The sequence below is a fragment of the Tachypleus tridentatus genome, chromosome 5, assembly GCF_004210375.1.
Source record: "Tachypleus tridentatus isolate NWPU-2018 chromosome 5, ASM421037v1, whole genome shotgun sequence".
Classification (NCBI taxonomy): domain Eukaryota; kingdom Metazoa; phylum Arthropoda; class Merostomata; order Xiphosura; family Limulidae; genus Tachypleus; species Tachypleus tridentatus.
Window position 1 is genome coordinate 6,564,347 of NC_134829.1, and position 23,469 is coordinate 6,587,815.

At 35.7% G+C, this 23,469-nt stretch overlaps 1 protein-coding gene across 4 annotated transcripts in view; it reads right to left on the reverse strand.

The window, feature by feature from the left end:
• Positions 1–21,189, reverse strand: part of LOC143250420 (protein FAM76A-like) — a 42,376-nt gene extending 21,187 nt beyond the window's left edge. The window contains exons 1-2 of one of the 4 annotated variants that reach the window (XM_076500890.1): positions 21,119–21,189; positions 20,413–20,496 (exon numbers count right to left, since the gene is read on the reverse strand). In XM_076500890.1, the coding sequence (XP_076357005.1) occupies positions 20,413–20,496 (84 nt within the window). In that variant the 5' untranslated portion in view covers positions 21,119–21,189. Of the gene's footprint in view, positions 1–20,412; positions 20,497–20,758; positions 20,902–21,087 lie in introns of those variants that run through there. The other 3 variants (XM_076500889.1, XM_076500888.1, XM_076500887.1) reach the window with 3 other exon arrangements.
• Between the last annotated feature and the right edge of the window lie 2,280 nt (positions 21,190–23,469).

Below are 23,469 nucleotides of genomic sequence, written 5' to 3' on the forward strand. Positions count from 1 at the left end.
GTTAAATGGTAGTGGGACATCCACACAGTTTGTACCAATACCATCCAAACAAAGAACTTCAACATTTAGCAACATCTAATTAAACAAGTACTGTTTACCTGCAAAAAAATTTAACCTGTTTAAAAACAAGTTAATAAGGATTCTTGGACACAGACACTTTCACAGTATTAACATTATATTACACAAATAACTCTACAACACCCACTGTTAAGAAATGATCAAAACATTACATATTCTATATGCATAAATTGGATTAATTAAGATATTCATGGTATATTTTTAAGCATTTTGTGTTTGGCTCATTATGAGCCCTGTAAACAACAGTCATATAGTTTTAGAAACCTAATGATCATTGGTGCTCCAACAGCCCACATTTATACACAAAGCAATATTGTTTGGTACTACTGTAAATATTATACAACTTTCATTACTTTATAAACATCTCACGATATATTTGATAAGTTTGGCCAGTTTAAATACTTCAAATAAAGTCTTACTCAAGATACATGACAAATTGTCAAGTGTAAAAAAAATCTGTGAAACTTAAAAGTATGACACAGTTTTCACCAAGTGTCAATAATATCTTATCATCATTTACACACAGTTTTCACCAAGTGTCAATAACATGTTATCATCATTTACACACAGTTTTCACCAAGTGTCAATAATATGTTATCATCATTTACACAGTTTTCACCAAGTGTCAATAATATGTTATCATCATTTACACACAGTTTTCACCAAGTGTCAATAATATGTTATCATCATTTACACACAGTTTTCACCAAGTGTCAATAATATGTTATCATCATTTACACACAGTTTTCACCAAGTGTCAATAATATGTTATCATCATTTACACAGTTTTCACCAAGTGTGAATAATATGTTATCATCATTTACACACAGTTTTCACCAAGTGTGAATAATATGTTATCATCATTTACACAGTTTTCACCAAGTGTCAATAATATGTTATCATCATTTACACAGTTTTCACCAAGTGTCAATAATATGTTATCATCATTTACACAGTTTTCACCAAGTGTCAATAATATGTTATCATCATTTACACAGTTTTCACCAAGTGTCAATAATATGTTATCATCATTTACACAGTTTTCACCAAGTGTCAATAATATATTATCATCATTTACAGTTTTCACCAAGTGTCAATAATATGTTATCATCATTTACACAGTTTTCACCAAGTGTCAATAATATGTTATCATCATTTACACACAGTTTTCACCAAGTGTCAATAATATGTTATCATCATTTACACACAGTTTTCACCAAGTGTCAATAATATGTTATCATCATTTACACACAGTTTTCACCAAGTGTCAATAACATGTTATCATCATTTACACACAGTTTTCACCAAGTGTCAATAATATGTTATCATCATTTACACCTGTTTCTACAAACAAGTTTTACTCTCACTGGTTTTAAAATGTCAATAATATGTTATCCTTATCATATGTACTCATTTACAAGTTTCTACAAACAAGTTCAGGTTTTACTCTCACTGGTTTTAAAGTGTCAATAATATGTTATCCTTATCATATGTACTCATTGACAAGTTTCTACAAACAAGCTCAGGTTTTACTCTCACTGGTTTTAAAGTGTCAATAATATGTTATCCTTATCATATGTACTCATTTACAAGTTTCTACAAACAAGTTTTACTCTCACTGGTTTTAAAATGTCAATAATATGTTATCCTTATCATATGTACTCATTTACAAGTTTCCACAAACAAGTTCAGGTTTTACTTTTCCTGGTTTTAAAGTGTCAATAATATGTTATCCTTATCATATGTACTCATTTACACGTTTCTATAAACAAGTTCAGGTTTTACTTTTCCTGGTTTTAAAGTGTCAATAATATGTTATCCTTATCATATGTACTCATTTACAAGTTTCTATAAACAAGTTCAGGTTTTACTTTTCCTGGTTTTAAAATGTGAATAACATGTTATCACTATGTTATCCTACACTAAAAAAAACAACTCTTTCTCTTCTTTTAATCTATAAGAAAAACACATGTTTGGAACACCAAGAGAATTCAATGAAACAAGTTTCTCATTTGTTGTTTTTAATTCAGGAAAAATTACCTCATAACACAATTTCTTAAATTGTAATGTTTTTCTTCAAACTCTATGTCAAAGAAAAACATACTTCAGTTTGTCAAACATCTTGACGATATTTATAATAAAGCATATGAGAAACCCTAGCAACAACATGAAGCATCCTCTAATTTATTGACATAAGAGGTGCCTAACTTCGTAATGTCTTTATAAATAATATGAACTCATAATTGACTGTCACACTCCAACAAATGTGAGAGACAAAAAATTTGCCTTGACATTCAGTAAGAAAAATTCCAAAATCTCTTATTATTATTATTAAAAGGTATTGCAAATTTATTATCAGATTCTAATAACTATGATACAAAATGTCTTGATGTAGTAAACCTAAGTTCCCCAAACCTTTGTATTAGACAGTAAAGTAGCCAACATTTATTTACGTATATAATGCTCAAACACATGTAGGAATGCACTAGAGAATTTTAAAACACTTTGTTAGAAATGTTTTACTGTTCAACTGCCATCTGGCTTATTGAAAAACTTTATTTTAATTCTGTTGGTGGAGATGATTGAGATATCATTTACAAGTCTTTTAATTCTTTTATGATAGGTCAAAGGTCATGTCATCATGTTTGTTGATTTGCATTCAAACTTTTATTAAACTAATGTCAGTAAGTTTGGAATCAAATTGTAGATTGTAATTCAAACGTTAATATTGTATATTAGTTAATTTCTTAATTTAAAAGTAAATATTAAAATAACAAATATATATTAGTGAGTCACATGGCATGTTAAGTGTAGCACTGTTTAAAAAGTAAATGTTTCTGATGTCAGAATACTAAGTCTATAGTTTCATACAAATTAGGAACTCAACTTACTAATATTAACAACCTAAACTGTAAAAAAGGAACTTGGTATCTTTATATTTGTTGAGATATGGCTTATGTACTGAATGAAACACAATGGCCCTGTTCATGTCTTCCCATCTTTTGAAATGGTCCCTTATGTACACTTACTTCAATACACGATATGTAAATAACCAATGAACAGCTTAGAATGTCCCCATAGTGGTTTTCTTAGTGATTTTGATCTGTGAAAACGTTACCATATTCTTTCAAAGCAAGATTTCAAGAAGGTAGATTGTATTTATAGTGTGCTCAAAGTTTAATATTGTTTTAACCAATATACAGCTTAGTTACCAAGTTTAATAATATGCAGTGAACTTCTATGGTATCAGTATTGTTAGTTATTATTTTCATCAACTGTATAAAACAAATCTAAAATTATTGTTTGATATCTTCTATATGCAAAATTTTCTTTTGAAAGGTTTAGCAACCATGTCCAACAAGAACAAAATTCAAAAATCATCGGAAGAAGAGATAATTGTTTATTATTCTATATTTTAAGAAAAATAATTTATTTCCTGATATTAATAATTGAAATGTGACTGCATATTACAAAACACTAGTCCACTGAAACACAGCTAAGATAGGGAAGACCAAAGGTCAGTTTTGTATTACTGGATACATAACATTAGTGCACATGCACTGCCATCAATCCAAGTTAGGAAGACATGACTTGTAGGTCAATATAATAAAAATAATAAATTCATACATATGATTATGAAACTTAAGCGACTTACACTAAACAGTTGTATTTTCATGTTATAATATATAGTCATTCTTGCACAAAATATATAATTTATATTTATTTCCTAATTTTTTTATGAAGGTTACAAGATTGGATACCCCACACAAAGTAGAGAAAATAACATATTATATAAAGTTTTGGTGAAACAAACATTTAAACCATATTTAGGAGGTTTTAAAAGTTACACAGGTAATACATGAAAGATTGGTTTTTAATCATAACATGAAATCACTTTGCCCTCAGCCTAGTAATGAATCAGACTATTTCTATGAACAAATCTCTACTAAAAATATTTAATTAAAAAATCTGACTTTTTTTATATATGAAATACTCGTAATCTTCACTAAATTCTACCAAATTTTGTGAAGATACATGTTGTATCAAATTTTAGAGTACAAATGTTTAAACAAATGCATATATCATACCAACCCTGTAACACAAGGATTAATGAAACTGTTAACTCATTAAACAGTTTGTTCAAGTACATTTACCTACATCACTTGATCATACAATACAGTTCTCATGGACAAGTCTTAACATGCAACAGTTAAAGTAATACATTAATTGTAAAACCTTAACACTAAAATCTTTAGTCAATATTTTATCATATCATTAAGAAGGTTTTCCAGTCATTTTTGACATTTAACTTCATCCTTACAACAGAATCAAAAATTACTTAAAATTAAACTATGGTATGCAAGTACATATTTTTTACCTATTCTGTGAATGTATAATTTTTTTGTATCTTAGAATGGCTGGTATAGGTATTAACACTTATTGAAAGAACAATGTCTCAACCTTCCTAGGTCATCTTCAGGTTAATAAGATAACTTACGAAGGTATAAACATTGTTCTCTCCTTGTCAATAAGTGTCAATACCCATATTAGCTGTTCTGAGATACATTTTTACTTCAAGTGGGTTTCTTGTCAACAAGAATTGTGTAGATTTTGTTCATCATGCTGTCAATTTATCAATTGGGAAAAAACACTTTCTGTGAAAGAACAAAAAACAGTAAAAATTTTGTTACATAGTATTATCGTCGAAAAGTAATTCAAATTGTTAAATCACATGTTCATGTAACTTATCACCATCGTAGTTATCAATAAAAGTTTGCAGTTTAGCCTCAGTGCAATTACATAAGGAAAGAAACGCTTATTTTAGGAACCAATAGAAGCTAAGAAAAACGTCCACGCTTGGTTTTGGTTTCTGGTATTTTATTATTATACTTGTAGACAAACTGGGTTTATCTTTATAGTAGCTTTCGTGATTTTGGGAAGAAAGAAATAATTCACGTAAGTATTATTAATAGTTAATAACTTTTGAATAGTCATTTGTTAAACTTAAAAAAAACAGAAGTGGCATTTTAAACACTTCTACTTCGTAATTTCAAAATATTGTGTATGTGACATTCTTTTAATCTTTTGGTTTTATTATTTTTGTGATATTGATAGGATACTAGGTATCATCTTTCGATTAATAATTTCTTTACTTCACATTTTCATATGTTGTAAAGTTCTATTTTTCTCTTTTGCAGAATATTATATCGATTGAATATCGCTTAACTTAAAAATCACACTAACAGTTAAATAATGGTGAAATAATATTTGTACACACATTCATTCTGGCTTATTATGAGAATACTACATGGATTCAAAGAAAACACTGTCAGACAAATTATGGCGAAATACTGATTTTACACACAGTTTTAAAAGTATATAAATTTTTACCTTTTAATATTTGTTGTTATGCTCAAAGCTACATAAGAGGCTGTCTGTTGTGTCCCCACCGAGAGTATTGAAACGAGATTTTAGCGCTATACAATAAACCTTCAGACTTACTGCTGTTGGAGCATATGAACTAAGAAATATGCTGCTTGATGACACTGACAAATAGGAATGCATTATTTTGCATATTTTAATCGCTTAATTCGCATAACTTCTTCAGATTTTGTATAACTTGGTGATGGAAGGTATTAAATTTCATTAACAAGTCAATAGCGCATGACAATTCGATTCTATACAAGTTAAAAACTTAAAATAGGACTTTAGCACTTGCTGTCCCGAATTTACAGACATATAAAATACAAATGTAATTGACACAAAAGGCCAATTTGGTGTAAATTGTCATGCAGAACACAATCATTCTCATTATATGTAAAAACGGCTCATTTGAGTTGAGAATTTTTTTACGTAGAGGAGGGAATAAAAAAATTTTTCTCAACCCAAACGAACCGTTTTTATATATATATTTTTCTCTACAAGTGGGTTTTCTCGACATCACTGATAATCGTTCTCATCATGTAAAATTGAAACACTTTTTTGGTATCATACAGTTGTGTAAAATTCAAAGGAGTTATACGAACTATTGCATCCCCTATCAAATATGTGAAAACATGTTTAAATTATTTTTTGTTCATTGGAAATATGCGGTATGGGATATGAACATGTAAACACATTTACAACTATGCCATTGGGCAGCATTTTGGAAATGTTTTATAATGTTATATAAAGATAGTACTCAGGGGATAACCTTTCATTTGTTCTGTTTTCCAAAGACAATACTCATGGACGACCTTTTGTTTGTTCTGTCTTTCAGTGACACTACTTGTGGATGACCTTTTGTTTGTTCTGTCTGTCTTTCAATGACACAACTCGTGGATGACCTTTTGTTTGTTCTGTCTGTCTTTCAAAGACAGAACTCATGGATGACCTTTTGTTTATTCTGTCTGTCTTTCAATGACACTACTCGTGGATGACCTTTTGTTTGTTCTGTCTGTCTTTCAATGACACAACTCGTGGATGACCTTTTGTTTGTTCTGTCTGTCTTTCAAAAACAATACTCATGGACGACCTTTTGTTTGTTCTGTCTTTCAGTGACACTACTTGTGGATGACCTTTTGTTTGTTCTGTCTGTCTTTCAATGACACAACTCGTGGATGACCTTTTGTTTGTTCTGTCTTTCAAAGACAGAACTCATGGATGACCTTTTGTTTGTTCTGTCTGTCTTTCAATGACACAACTCGTGGATGACCTTTTGTTTGTTCTGTCTGTCTTTCAAAGACAGTAGACGTGGATGACCTTTTGTTTGTTCTGTCTGTCTTTCAAAGACAGTACACGTGAATGACCTTTTGTTTGTTCTGTCAGTCTTTCAATGACACTACTCATGGATGACCTTTTGTTTGTTCTGTCAGTCTTTCAATGACACTACTCATGGATGACCTTTTGTTTGTTCTGTCAGTCTTTCAATAACACTACTCATGGATGACCTTTTGTTTGTTCTGTCAGTCTTTCAATGACACTACTCATGGATGACCTTTTGTTTGTTCTGTCTGTCTATCAAAAACAATACTCATGGATGGCCTTTTGTTTGTTCTGTCTGTCTTTCAAAGACAGTACACGTGAATGACCTTTTGTTTGTTCTGTCAGTCTTTCAATGACACAACTCATGAATGACCTTTTGTTTGTTCTGTCTGTTTTTCAAAGACAGTACACGTGAATGACCTTTTGTTTGTTCTGTCTGTCTTTCAAAGACAGTAGATGTGGATGACCTTTTGTTTGTTCTGTCTGTCTATCAAAAACAATACTCATGGACGACCTTTTGTTTGTTCTGTCTTTCAGTGACACTACTTGTGGATGACCTTTTGTTTGTTCTGTCTGTCTTTCAATGACACAACTCGTGGATGACCTTTTGTTTGTTCTGTCTGTCTTTCAATGACACAACTCGTGGATGACCTTTTGTTTGTTCTGTCAGTCTTTCAATGACACTACTCATGGATGACCTTTTGTTTGTTCTGTCTGTCTATCAAAAACAATACTCATGGATGGCCTTTTGTTTGTTCTGTCTGTCTTTCAAAGACAGTACACGTGAATGACCTTTTGTTTGTTCTGTCAGTCTTTCAATGACACAACTCATGAATGACCTTTTGTTTGTTCTGTCTGTTTTTCAAAGACAGTACACGTGAATGACCTTTTGTTTGTTCTGTCTGTCTTTCAAAGACAGTAGATGTGGATGACCTTTTGTTTGTTCTGTCTGTCTATCAAAAACAATACTCATGGACGACCTTTTGTTTGTTCTGTCTTTCAGTGACACTACTTGTGGATGACCTTTTGTTTGTTCTGTCTGTCTTTCAATGACACAACTCGTGGATGACCTTTTGTTTGTTCTGTCTGTCTTTCAATGACACAACTCGTGGATGACCTTTTGTTTGTTCTGTCTGTCTTTCAATGACACAACTCGTGGATGACCTTTTGTTTGTTCTGTCTGTCTTTCAAAGACAGAACTCATGGATGACCTTTTGTTTATTCTGTCTGTCTTTCAATGACACTACTCGTGGATGACCTTTTGTTTGTTCTGTCTGTCTTTCAATGACACTACTCGTGGATGACCTTTTGTTTGTTCTGTCTGTCTTTCAATGACACAACTCGTGGATGACCTTTTGTTTGTTCTGTCTGTCTATCAAAAACAATACTCATGGATGGCCTTTTGTTTGTTCTGTCTGTCTATCAAAAACAATACTCATGGATGGCCTTTTGTTTGTTCTGTCTGTCTTTCAAAGACAGTACACGTGAATGACCTTTTGTTTGTTCTGTCAGTCTTTCAATGACACTACTCATGGATGACCTTTTGTTTGTTCTGTCAGTCTTTCAATGACACTACTCATGGATGACCTTTTGTTTGTTCTGTCAGTCTTTCAATGACACTACTCATGGATGACCTTTTGTTTGTTCTGTCTGTCTATCAAAAACAATACTCATGGATGGCCTTTTGTTTGTTCTGTCTGTCTTTCAAAGACAGTACACGTGAATGACCTTTTGTTTGTTCTGTCAGTCTTTCAATGACACAACTCATGAATGACCTTTTGTTTGTTCTGTCTGTTTTTCAAAGACAGTACACGTGAATGACCTTTTGTTTGTTCTGTCTGTCTTTCAATGACACCACTCATGGATGACCTTTTGTTTGTTCTGTCAGTCTTTCAATGACACTACTCGTGGATGACCTTTTGTTTGTTCTGTTTGTCTTTCAATGACACTACTCATGAATGACCAACATGACATGTATCCAAAAAAAACTGGACAGAGATAAATGACAGAGAAAGATGGGCCAATTTTTTTTTTTTTGGATAGTGATAAGAATAGGATGGTAACTAACATGGAATGATGTCAGGGCCAAGAGACAGATGAGTGAATCAGTATAGATCTTACAATTCATATATTGTACAGTTACAATATGATTCAGGGCAAGAGAAATGGTATACAATTCAGCAATGAACACAGAAATTGTAGAGGGGATTCTGTGGGCTACAACCAAACTATAACAAACCATGGCACAGAGTCACCTACTTCTGAACCATCTGTATATACGGAATGGATGGATCCTATGAAAGATGTTCAGCAAATAAAGAGCAATATTTCCAATCAGGAGTACTGGCCTTCCTCAGATGATTCAATATTTCCAATTGAGAGTACCAGCTTTCTTCAGATGACTCAATATTTCCAATTGGGAGTACCAGCCTTCATCAGATGACTCAATATTTCCAATTGGGAGTACCAGCCTTCATCAGATGACTCAATATTTCCAATTGGGAGTACCAGCTTTCCTAAGATTACTTAAAGATAGGTCACAGTTGGTGATAGTAATTAGCCATGGTGGAAGAGGTTGAAATGTTGATACTACTATGCTATTCAAAGATACATCCAATTTTTCTGATTGTGCCCAATATAGAGTTTTATTTGGAAAAGCTTGTTGTCACGTTGCTCACTCAAAGTGGACTGCCAGCTGGCACGGAGCCGAGCTTTGAAGACAACACCATAGTCCATGTACGGAATAGGCATAGGAGTGATGGTGCTGAAGCAGACATATTTAGCTGCCATGTCTGCAAGCTTGTTCCCGTGAATACCAACATGGCCTGGTATCCAGAAAAACTGGATTGAAGTAGCTGCTAATGAGAAATGGGCTAGTCGGTTTCGAATATCAGCGAGAATAGGATGTGAGCTAACGTGTAGCGATTCCAAGGCAAGTATAGAACTAAGCGAATCAGTATAAATAGTGCAGTTGGAGTACTGCTCACCTGCAATATGATCCAGGGCAAGAGATATGGCATACAGTTCAGCAGTGAACACAGAAGCTGTAGAAGGGATTCTGCGTGCAACCACTGACCCATAGCAAACCATAGCAGAGCCCACTGAATTACCTGATTTGGAACCATCTGTATAAATGGGAACTGAATGATTGTTTGAAAGATATTCATTGAATAAAGGCGGTACTTCCAATCTGGAGTATTTGCCTTTTTTAGGTGACTGAAAGAAAGGTCACATTTGGGGGCTGTAATAAGCCATGGTGGGATGGGCCAACATGTGGAATCTGCAATGTTATCCAAGGACAGACCCAACTCATCCAATTGCGCCGGATCACGAAGGCCAAACAGAGCAATGACAGATCGTCTGTTCTGAAAAAGTACTGCCCATCGAGGAAGAAAAAAACATTTCCAGGTGGGATGCTTTGGTAAGGAATGAAGTTTCGAAGTATATTGTAAAGATAGTTGCAAACAGCGAAGGTGTAGAGAAGGTTCATGAGATTCAATGTATATACTTCGAACTGGAGAGGTACGGAAAGCCCCAGTGCAGAGTCAAAGTCCTTGGTGATGAATGTGGTCCAGCATCTTTAAGGCCGAGGGTCTGGCAGAGCCATAGACCATTGATCCATAATCGATCTAATAAGAGCACGATATACCTTTAACATTGAACAGCGATCTGCCCCCCCAACTGGTAGAAGAGAGAACACGGAGGATGTTCAGTGCTCTTGTGCATTTGACCCGAAGCTGCTTTAAGTGTGGTATAAAGGTCAGTTTATGATCAAAGATAAGCCCCAAGAACTTGGTCTCCGGGACCACTGGCAGCAAAACTTCACCTATATGAAGTTCAGGATCAGGGTGAATACCCCGTCCATAGCAAAAGTGCATGCATACAGTTTTGGAGAGAGAGAAATTAAAGCTGTTCGCCAGAGTCCACTTCCGTACACAATTGAGGGCGGTTTGTAGTTGCCGCTCAATATATCTCATGTTTGACGACTGACATGAGATGTGAAAGTCGTCGACATACAGCCCATTTGCAATAGTGATAGGGAGTTGTTCAGTGATGGCATTTATCTTTATACTGAAGAGTGTAACACTCAATACACAGCCTTGAGGGACTCCAAGTTCCTGTACAAAAGAACGGGAAAGTGTCGAACCCACACGAACTTGGAATCTCCTGTCCATTAAAAAATTTTTAATAAACATGGGTAGATGGCCACGTAACCCAAATGTATGGAGGTCTCGCAAAACGCGATACCTCCATGTTGTGTCATAAGCCTTCTCTATGTCAAAGAATATTGATACAAGATGTTGGCAGTTGAGAAAGGCTTCTCTGATAGATGTTTCAAGATGAATTAGGTGGTCTGTGGTGGAGTGCTGGGTGGGCGAAAGGAAGTTGTTTGATTCAAGGAACCAAACAAGACGAGCATTAACCATCCTTTCTAATGTCTTACAGAGACAGCTCGTTAAAGCAAATGGACAGTAGTTTGAAGGAATCTTGGGATCTTTCCCTGGCTTAGAGAAAGGTAAAATAATAGCCTGGCACCAGGCATCAGGAAAAACATTCTCCTTCCAGATCAGGTTAAAAACAATCAGAAGGACATCAAGAGAAGCAGGAGATAGATGGTGCAGCATGTCATAATGAATATCATCACGTCCAACAGACGTACTGGCAGACCGATGAAGGGCCATTTTTAGTTCCACCAGTGTAAAGGGACAATTATAGTCAAAGAAACAGTCAGTTGGAAAGGAAAGAAGTGATCGCTCTGCCCGAGTCTTGATGGCCAAGAAGGTGGAGGAACAAGCAGAAGTGCTAGATACCCGGCAAAAGCTTTCACCTAGAGTGTTATCGATGTTTCGAACATCAGTCACCTCCTGACCATCAGAGAGTAAGATTGAGAGGGGGATAGAATTGTAGTGTCCATTAACCTTTCGAATCCTGTCCCATATGATCTTGGAACTGGTGGTAGAAGATATGCTGGTTGTGAACTTAATCCAAGATTCCTTCTGGCTTTGACGTCTTACCCACCTAGCACGTGCACGGGCCCATTGGAAAGCAACATGGTTTGAAAGTGTGGGATATCTATGAAAAGTATCCTAGGCCCGTTTTTGAGCCTTCCGTGCTAAGTAGCAAGCAGGATTCCACCACGGACGAGGATATCGTGGAAAACGTGTCGAGGTTTTAGGAATACACTGAGCAGCTGCATGTGTAATACAGTCAGTTACCGCTGCTACACAGTCGTCTATTGATGGCTGATTTACGATGGCAGGATCAAGTTCTGCAAGTGCAGTGAATATGGACCAGTCTGCCTGATCCAGCTTCCACCGGGGCACGTGGGTAGGGTGGCATCGACCCCGGCCAGTCTCTCTCAAAAGGATCGGAAAATGATCACTGCCTAGTGAATTACTGTCAACCCTCCATGAAAAATGGGAGAATAATGAAGGGGAGCAAACTGAGAGATCAATAGCAGTAAAGGACTGACTAGGTGCATGAAAGTAAGTGGAAGAACCAGTATTGTAAAGAGAAAGATTGTGATCAGAGAGCATCCGCTCTACAGATCGGCCCCTCCCATCAATAATAGCACTTCCCAGAGGGGATGATGTCCATTAAAATCCCTAGGATTAGAAATGGAGATGGCAATTGTTCAACGAGAGCATCAAGATCTGATTGATCATATGTCTCTCCAGGGGAGAGGTACAGAGAACAAACAGTGATGGTATGACCCAAGGAAACACGGATGGCTACAGCCTCCAAGGGTGTGTTGAGTGACAAAGACAGGGTGGGCACATGCTGATCAACCAACAGTGCCACCCTCCATGTACTCGACCATCACACAACCTGTCATTTCTGTACAGAGAAAACTGCCAAATGGAGACAGTATCAGTAGTTTTGAGAAATGTTTCTTGTAAAAAAGACAAACAGGATGGTAGGAAGCAATCAGCGTTTTGATATCCAGATTAGAACGTAAACCTCGACAGTTCCATTGTATCAAGGTGGCCATTTTTAAGAACGGGTAGGTGAAGTGGCTGGAGAACCCTTCGGTTTACGACCACGTCTTTTTTCTTTACTGCCTTTAGTCGGAGGAGGTCTATCAACCTCCATGGATCTTGTTCTGGGTCGGGTGGGCAGGTTTTTGTTATTGAAAGGGGAATCCAGTAACTGAGGATGCAAACAAATAATTGTTTTGTCTCTTGTGGTGGGAGAAAAAGATGTATCAGAAGAAATGCCTGTATTTGAAACTGAAGGACTTGGATCTTGAGGTTTGTTGGAAGGTATGGGAGGAACAGAGATGGGTGTGGAAGTCGATTCATCAACCTTTTTAACCACAGAGGTCAAAAGGCTTTTTATTTGTTTTGAAAACGATTCTCTTGGAGGCACAGAAAAATCTGTCTGCACTCCCACTGTAGTTGTGGAATGAAGTGCAGCAGCATATGTCCGAGATGGAGTTATGGACAGCAATTTCCGAGCCTCAGGATAACTAATGTTATGTGTCATTTTCAAACGCTGCACCTCTTTATCCTCCAACCATTTTGGGCAAGAATGGAAGTAAGAGGGGTGAGAACCATTGCAGTTTACACAATGTGGGTTCATGTCACAGTCAAAGGCATCGTGGTCCTTGCCTCCACAACGAGCACATGTCAGGGAACCACGACAAGATGTCTTTGAGTGGCCGAATCTCTGACATTGGAAACATCGAAGAGGGTTTGGTATGTATGGCCGAACCTTGCAAATGAGATAACCTGCCTTGATGGTGGCAAGTGCACGTGGTGAAGTAAATGTTAAAACGAGGGTATTTGTTGGCAGTGTAACTCCATCTTTGCGAGTGGAGATGCGCCTCACTGCATAAACTCCTTGAGTGGAGAGACCAGCGAGAATCTCTGACTCAGGGACATTCTTCAAATCCCTCTCAACAATAACTCCTCGTGAAGAATTCAAGGTAGCATGGGGTGTAACCTCAATAGGTATATCCCCAATTGCCTTTGAATTCAAGAGGAGTTCACTGTGTTGGGATGTGAATGTTTCAACCAATATGTCACAAGATCGAAGTTTCTTTACTGATTTTGGAGAGCCAGCAAGTCCCTTTTGAATAAAAAAAGGGGACATTTGCCCTAAAGGTTTTTCCAAAAGAGAGTGTAATATAAGAAAATGAGATACATGTGTTACTGATGTTGAAGATTGCTGTTCTGAGTATTCAAGATGTGGTTGCTTACCAATTGACTGTTTTTTTATGATTTTATTTAAATTTTTTAGAGGATCCATAGGAAAAAGAAAAAAATTCAGTACCCACTGACCCCACCCACCATGGAGCCCTACAAGGGGACGCACTACAAAGTCACGCAAGGACAATGCAGCAATGCCAGGGTTTCGTGAGCACTATACCCAAACACCAGCATCAGGCACAATGTCCACAACACCCATTGAGAACTTCCAACACTGGTACTTGGTTGACTCTAGCCCAAGTGGACCAGCCGATTGACCCAAGGGGGGCTACCCAAAGGCTGCCCGTCTACAGGAATTCGAGGCCAAAGTGGTGTGTTAGGGTTGGACCCCTCAACCACCAGGATCCTCTCCTCCCCTTCACGGGTCGCCACGCACGGCAAACATGTGGGTGGATGTTTAGATCCCAGAGAAGGTAACCAGATAGAACAGAACCTTCCCTGGGAGGTCCCCTCACCACGTACAGGAATCCACACCGAGGGGACAACATTAAGAGAAAAACTAGAGTAATTCACGTTGTACAGGATTTTATGTAGCATAACTGTAATAATCGTAACTCGCCAGGAAGACTAACAGGTAAGTATAAAAACCACCGTCAGTCAGCTTAAGTTGGCCTTTCCAGTCATGGTTCTGAGTTATTTGATGTTATGGTCATTTTCAAAAAAAAAAAGTAATAAAAAGGTTTTAAAAGACGTGAAGCAAAGTTATAATAATAACTCGCGAGGATAACTAACAGGTAGCTCAAACAGCAGCTTTAGTTAACTGAAGTTGGCCTTTCCAGTCGTGGTTTTGAATTATTTAACATTATGGCCAGTTTCTAATTTCAAATCAAACTAGATGAACTTTGATTTTTAAAAGGGAACCACATCAAAAAGATCTGATGTATAAATTAAAAACTTAAATTGCATTAAAAAGATTAATGGCCTTTAAAAAACTAAAAACATTACCAAGGTGGACAGTTTCATATCACCAATAACATTGTCTAACATTATGGACAAACCTTGGAACAGAACATGCTCAAAATGGTGCCATCGTTGAGAGTCAGAAAGATGACAAGAAAGTAAAACGTAGCTTATTGTGATCCGAGCATTACACAAACTACACACTGGTGCATCAGTTCCAGATAAAAGAAAACAATGAGTTAAAAAACTGTGACCAATGCTTAGTCTAGTTAGAACAACTTCCTCTTTCCAATCCTTACAGAAGCAAGACAGCCAAAGTCCAATATAGAGTTTTATTTGGAAAAGCTTGTTTTTGTGTTGCTCACTCCAAGTCGACTGGTGGTTGAAGAAATGCTGGAGGTATATTTAATACAAAATTCCTTCTGGCATTTACGTCTAACTAGCCGAGCCTGTAGACGGGCTTGCTGAAATGCAATGCAGTTTGTAAGTGTGGGATATCTATGAAATTTATTACAAGCACATTTCTGAGCTTTTCGTGTTATAAAGCAAGCATAAATCCGCCAAGGTCGAGGATGCCATGGGAAAGATGTAGAAGTTTTTGGGATGCACCCAGCAGCTGCTTGGACAATACAGTTAGTTACCACTGCTACACAATCATCTATCGATGATTTACATAAGATGGCAGGATCAAGTTCCAAGAGAGCAATAAAAGAGGGCCAGTTGGCCTGGTCCAACTTCCACTGAGATACACGGGTCAAGTAGCACTGACCACAGCCAATCTCTCTTAATATCATAGGGAAATTATCACTACTCCATGGATTGATGTCAACTTCCTAAGAAAAGCAAGTGAAAAGCAAAGGGGAACAGACATAAAGATCTAAAGCAGTAAATGACTGACTGGATGCATGAAAATAAGTGTAAGAGCCAGTATTGAAGAGAGACAGGTTGTGATTCAAGTTACGAGTTTTATTGTACAACATCATCAATGTGCAGTCATTTGCCAGGAGGCGGATTTTCCTCTATGCTGTCATGCTTTGTTTTTTTTATTTACTTGAGGAGTATCCATAATAATAAAAAAAAAAGAATATTTTGGTGCCCACTGACCCCACCCACCATAGAGTCCTACGAGAGGACACACTACAGTGTCATAAGAGGTCACTGCAGCGACACCAGGATTTCGTGAACACTACCCAAACATCAGTATCAGACAATGTCCACTGCACCTGTTGAGAACATCCTATGCTGGCACTCAGTTGACCCTGGCCCAAATGGACTAGCCAATTGATCTTGGAGGGCCGCACTAAGACTGCCTGTCTACAGGAATTCAATGCCAAAGTGGTGTGTTGGAGCAGGACTTCTCAACCACCAGCATCCTCTCCTCCCCTTCATGGGTTACAACACACAGCAAACATGCAGGTTGATGTTCAGATCCCAGAGGAAGTAAATTGAAAGTACAAAACCTTCTCTGGAAGGTCCCCTCACTATATACAGGAATCCACATCAACAGGAAGTCTTGAGGGAGTAGAGCCAATGATCATTTCACAGATCCAGTAAACATAATGTTTCAGAACAAACTGTACCTATTGGTCCATCTCTGTTGTTCCATCCTCCAAACTAACCTAAAACTATTAATAAATAAATTAAAAACACAAATATAAAAACATCAAAAGGCAACTCATTCCAAATGCCAATCACTCCGTTAGAAAAAAACTATTAGTTGAAGATGACTAAGAAACGTTATGCTCCGGTCACCTAGTTCTATTGTTATCACTTAACTATGAAAACAGATGATGCACCAACAATTCCATTCAGTCCCAATCACAAACTCTTATATTAAAAAAAAATAAAGATTTCAACCTTCTATGTCAATTCCTCTGTCCCAATTACCATTCTAATAACCCTTCTCTGAACCCCTTCAAACAGTTCAATGTCTTTCCTAAAGTGAAGAGCCCATGACGGACCAAATATGGCCTAACCAGTGATCTGCATAATTAAATTATAACCTCTTTAGACTTGTATTTGCTATTTGCCCTACCACTAGCAACATCATACTGTTTGGATAGCTTTAGAGACTTAACTACTACTATACCAATGTCCTTTTCTTCATGAAACTGTTAAGGTCATTCCCATCCAAATTAAAATAACCCACATCCAAAATCTTGCATTTATTATAATTGAACCCTATTTGTCCAACTCACAAATTATCTAAATTCCTTTATAAATCAGAAGCATCCTCTTCACAGCAAACTGGAATATTATCATCAAATTTACACAGATTAAAGAAAGTTAATATAATAATGTTCAGGGATGTACTGTTCCATCTGTCTCATCTTCTAAAGTAAAACTAGTAATATCTCTAATAATAAAAGAGCAGTTTGTTTGATAGCCAGTAACTCCAAGAAGAAAAAATTCAGAAGTATGAAATTTTGTACCCATTGTAAGTGAACAGTGAGGGTGCACACCTGGGTAATTATTGATTATCCACACACACATCTTTTTAATGAGGCAAACAAAACCTCACAGAAAAAAGTGTACCTGTCATACCTCCAAAGTGCCTGGAAACTTACAATATGCATCCATACTAAGTGGACCCTGAAGGTGTGCACCTGGGTATTATCTTACCCACATGTGTGTGCTTGTGCATGCACACCTTTTTAATGATGCATGGTAACAAAAGATTACATTGGAAAGAAGTGATTCCTTAAACATAGAAATCACACAAGAATTGGATAAGTAATAATATCCAGGTTCACATCCTTGAGGTCCATTCAGTATTGGTGCAAAATTTTGCATTTCACTTTTCTGTTGAAATTATGAGAGTCACATACACACGTATGCACACAAACCCTTGCATTATTAGTGGTTTTTGTTAGAATTATGATAGGATGTTGTAGTGGTATTTTAAACTATAATGGATTATTATACAATAGTTTTTAACCACAATGAGAGATGATGTTATACAACAGTTTTAATTACTAAAGGATGTTAGTGGTATTCTGAACTATAATGAAGTGTTATAGTGGTTAACAATCACACTGTTTTAACTATTACTAGTTTACAGCCAATCAAAATGATGTGGCAAATATTACCACCCCCATCCTATTGTAAATTCTAAACTAAGATTTCTTAGTTATTTTAAACAAATTAATTTTGTGAAATGAAAATTGACTAAATGAAAGGCAGAGAATGGGATGTCATACTGTCATAAACACTTCTACACTTACTTCTTAGAAAAGCAGAGAATGGGATGTTATACTGTCATAAACACTTCTACACTCACTTCTTAGAAAAGCAGAGAATGGGATGTTATACTGTCATAAACACTTCTACACTCACTTCTTAGAAAGGCAGAGAATGGGATGTCATACTGTCATAAACACTTCTACACTTACTTCTAAGAAAGACAGAGAATGGGATGTTATACTGTCATAAACACTTCTACACTCACTTCTTAGAAAAGCAGAGAATGAGATGTTATACTGTCATAAACACTTCTACACTCACTTCTTAGAAAGACAGAGAATGGGATGTCATACTTTCATAATCACTTCTACACTCACTTCTTAAAAAGGCAGAGAATGGGATGTCATACTTTCATAATCACTTCACTCATTTCTTGGTAATGATGTACACTATATATTACTGCTTAGTAAAAAACTATTATGTGATGTTATAATGTTTTAACTCTTATGTGATTTGCATATAGTCTATTAAATTGATCTCATGTTTGATAGCTAAGTGAAACAACTTTTGCACAATAAAGCTCAACCAACAAAATGATAAACAAGTGAAGTAAAAGAACTGAAAATTACTTTTTAATCAGGCAAGCTAGCAAAACTCCATCTGGGAAAGTAGTTCTTTATATATAAACTTCTAGTATATATAAAAGTCAGTGCATTTTTGTAACAATGCATTCCAACAATGACTTTTATGTCATATTGCTTCACAACAACACGATACAAGTTACAATTTTATATTAAAATAGGTTGAAAATATACATAAACCTAATAACCTCAGCTAAGCCAAATTTCTTCACCTGTAAATAAATAAGAAACAAACTTAATGTGAGACTTTATCATTTATATATTTATCAAGCTTTCTCTTAAACTCACTCCAATTTACTGCCTGCACAACATCCAAAGGCACCTAATTCCACAGGTCAATAATCCCATTAGAAAAATAAAACTGTCTTACCTAAAGATAACACCTACCCTGCTAAATTAATGTGTGTTCCCTAGTTCTTCTATTCTTACCATTAAGTATAAACAAATGAAATATTCACACCAAAATTCCCTTTTTTTAATCATAAAACACATCAATCAGATCCTCTCTTAAATTTCTTTCCTCTTCAGAAAACACAAGACTGAAGAGAACACAGGAATATATCAAAACTAGTCATCATACTTATGCCAGTTTGTTTAGTTTAATATGTTTATTCTACTAATGGTTTCTTTGAAAGTTAGATGTATTTTAGAACAAAAAATATATCAGGCACTGGAATTATATTCCAAAATTACTAGTATTATAACTTATGTGACTTCCCAACTAAGCTATGAAAATGTTAAAAAATTCCATTTTAATCAGCACGTCAAACTAAGTTTCATTGCCAAAACTAAACAAACAAATGTAGAAGGATGGTACACTGAATTTTATTCTTTTTTATTGGTGATAAAAATGTATTTAATATGGTTTAGAAACTTCCCTACAAAATAGAAAGAACATTCGGCTCTTTTAAACTCATTGGCACAACAGAATACACAGTAACACTTCAGCACATTCACAGGTTTGGAATAACACAAGTTCATCACAGATACAAATAGTAATTACAAGTCTAAACAGGTATATGAAATGAACAAAATTTTCCCTTCATCAAACTGTTTCTTTGCCTTAGTTACCATGTAGACCTTGCACTGAGAGAGCAAAGTTCTCAAATTCTCAACTTCATGAATATATAGAAAAAGAGAATAAGTGTAGAGCAGCTATTTACATAATACTGAACTGAGGCCTTTTACCAGCAACTCCAAAAACAATCTTATATTGATGTATATTTCGATATCACCATTAAAGTTATAACCTGTCAGTACATAATGTCATTTTTTTCCAATTCTGTGAGATTTATGTTGTGTATAATGTTTATCTGAACAGTTACCTAGAGCTCTGTCTTTTGTAATAAAAATTGTTAATGCTATATCAAAGTTCGTGATGGTGTAATTCCAACAACTCAAGCACTTAGGAATCAGAGTAAATTCAGCATTAAGTAACTTTTGAATACAAGCAAATAACTGATAAAATACTAAAATAGAATTTTAATGTCTTCAGAACATTTTTTTCTTTTTTATGCTAGTATTTATACTTAAGTAAATTTAAATCAAACATAAAGTAGAAAACGTGAAAGATACAGAACATAAAAACTGTCTTTAACTATTACTAGCAGTAATACTATCACAGTACTAAATGGTAAGCGTACTAAAGTACTCACTTTACACAGTTGCTGTCCTTGTGAGAGTTCTTCAAAAGGATGTCGACTGTTACATTTTGTGCACGCGAAAAGGGCAGAAGCCATCTAAAAATTTGATAATATGTTTTATGTTCTTAAAATAAATCAAAAATTAACGTTAACTGCTCAAAAGTAGTTACAAACACAGTGTTAGGCCTATTTTCGAAAGGTAGTATTACTACTGTAAATTCAAAAATAAGCTACGTGTAAATTCAGCCTAATAATACTAATACAACTAATAACCACCCTGTGGCCTTAAAATTTAAACTAGTTAAATATTGAACATGTAAGTGAATTGTGCTTTCTCTGATCCTATTATTATTGATACCTCAGTAAGACTATATACACACGATAAACAGCAAAAAAGGGTTCAATAAAAGATATTCCCGAACTCATAAAACCATACATGAAGTCGTCTGGTGTAAAAAATACGTAAACTTTTGTTTCGTTGTCGAAGATGTTCATTGTAAGAGGAATATAATATTTAGCCTCTAACTATTATATCGAGCATATACAGTTACTTTCAATTTAGAATTTTTAGCAAACAAATAAATTATAGTATTAAAATATAGTTTACAACACAGCTTCATTCTTTCATTATGAAGTTCCTTGAACAAACTTAACACAAGAAATAAAAAAATCACAGCAATAACTTGCCAAATGGCAAGTCTTTTTTTGTGCCTTTCACCTCCAAGACCCATGGAATATGGATGAGAGGGCAGCTTGTCTCTTGTTGTCACTAGCTATTCCTGAAGAAGTTCTTCCTTGATAGGTGGGTATACAAAGTTTCTTATGGTCCCTTAAATAGAATATTATTGGGAGACCAGAATTGTACGAGACAAGAAAATAACAAAATTTCTCTTGCATGCGAGAGCTACGTCATATCTCTGAAAATGTGTGTCAGTAGCGGATGCAAGAATATGATTCTAAGGATTCGAACCTCACCATTTTCGATGCGAAGTGACCTCAATATGCAACATATGTTTTCGTTGTTTTTGGTTTTCCTAAAACCTGAGAAATAATTATTATAAAAAAAATAAGAACATTTCATTACATATATTAAATTATGTCACTTTTCTTTTGCAAGCTCTACTGTGGCATAGCGATATGTCTGCAGACGTAAAACGCTAGAAACCGGGCTTATGTCCCCGTGAAGGGCATAACACATATAATCCTTTGTGTATCTTTTTGCTTTAGTATAAAAAAAACCTTTGCGAGGAAATCCTACACCTACATGAGACATAAATTTACTTAATAGAGGTACTGTCAGCTATAATCCCCATTTACCAAATATGTCAGGAAAATCATGCGCTCTTTTGATATGACTATATTTTAAATTGGCAGGAAAACAGAAGCTGTTGAATGCGCTTACGAATAGGATTCAAGGAGAATGATTAGAAATAGTGAGAAAAGGGTACTGTATCTTACTCTTGCCATTAAACAAACAACTCTTTTTACAAAAAAATAAGTCAAGTTTGCACTTTACCTATTCAGGTCTACATGAATCTAAACCACGATGAAAGTTATGAACAAACTTGGGGTCGTCAAATGCCCATTTCAATGGGCAGATTCCTAAAAGCTATTTAACTCGAAAATGCTTGTCCATGATTTTTCATTTGTCTCATAACCCTTTTGATACGAATAGGTAATAGTAAATATTTTAAAAGGTGTATATATATGCCAAACTTACCTTCTCTATATCGCATGACGACTTCAGTGGCACAGGGTTATGTCTGCGGACTTACTACGCTAGAAACTGGGATTCGATACCCGTGGTGGGCAGAGCACAGATAGCCCAGTGTGTAATTTTGTGCTTAACTACAAACAAACTTCGTCGTTAATAATTATCACCATTTCATGAAAAATATTAATGTCATGATAGCTTGGTATGTCTAAAGTTTGATTTTGGTTTTTTTTTAATTTCGCACAACGCTACTCGAGGGCTATCTGTGCTAGCCGTCCCTAATTTAGCAGTGTAAGACTAGAGGGAAGGCAGCTAGTCATCACCACCCACCACCAACTCTTGGGGTACTCTTTTACCAAAGAATAGTGGGATTGAGCGTCACATTATAACGCCCCCACGGCTAGGATGGCGAGCATGTTTAGCGCGACGCGGACGCGAACCCGCGACCCTCAGATTACAAGTCGCACGCCTTTACACGCTTGGCCATGCCGGTCCGAAAGTTTGAATAGCCACTTTATTTGCTTGTTTGTTTGTATATATTGGAGCCAACTAACACTAGACAAAGCAATAACCAATAGTGAAATATACAAGAAATTTATTTTAATAAGGGTTATTATACTTCAAAATAAATTTATAAGCGTATATTCGCACAAACTGTATAACTGCTTGTGAGAAAATTACTTTAAGTTGGAGCAAATAAAGCGATATAATAAAGTGCCAAATGGAAACATTTTGCTTTTGTCAGAAAATACCTACCCGCAAACATGGAAATTAACAGATGCTGATATTGCGAATGATTTGGCTTCGTAAATTCGAAAATAACAATTTAGTAACTAACGGTAATAATTATTATTAACCTTTTCCAACAAAATTTGAGGACATGATGTTTCTCGATTTTAAGCCCAGCATCACAGTTATGTGGTTTTTATAACATTACACTATGTAACACAAATTTTGTTCGTGGATAGTATGTGTTCTTTCATAATTGCTTATGTTGTAAAAGTACAGAAAATGGCCATCATTCCTTTCAAACTTTGCTTTTTTTGACCTGGATAATGAAATTTAAAAATTAACCTATTTTATATGTAAAAACGGGTAAATTTGCACATTTCTATTTGCATAAGGTCCGAATAAAACAACATATGAATCAAGATTTACATGTATTTATACTAAAGTTATACAAAAATAAACAAAAACGTTGAGAAATCAGTAGTTTTTCGAGATGGCTGTTTTCTTTCTGGTTGAGTGGGTACAGAGAGCTCAAGGCAGTGTAGCACTGGGGCAATGGATGATGGAAGATCCAGATACATGAGAGCAGATGCATTCGTGCCAGCCCGACGTCTGGAAGGGTTCAC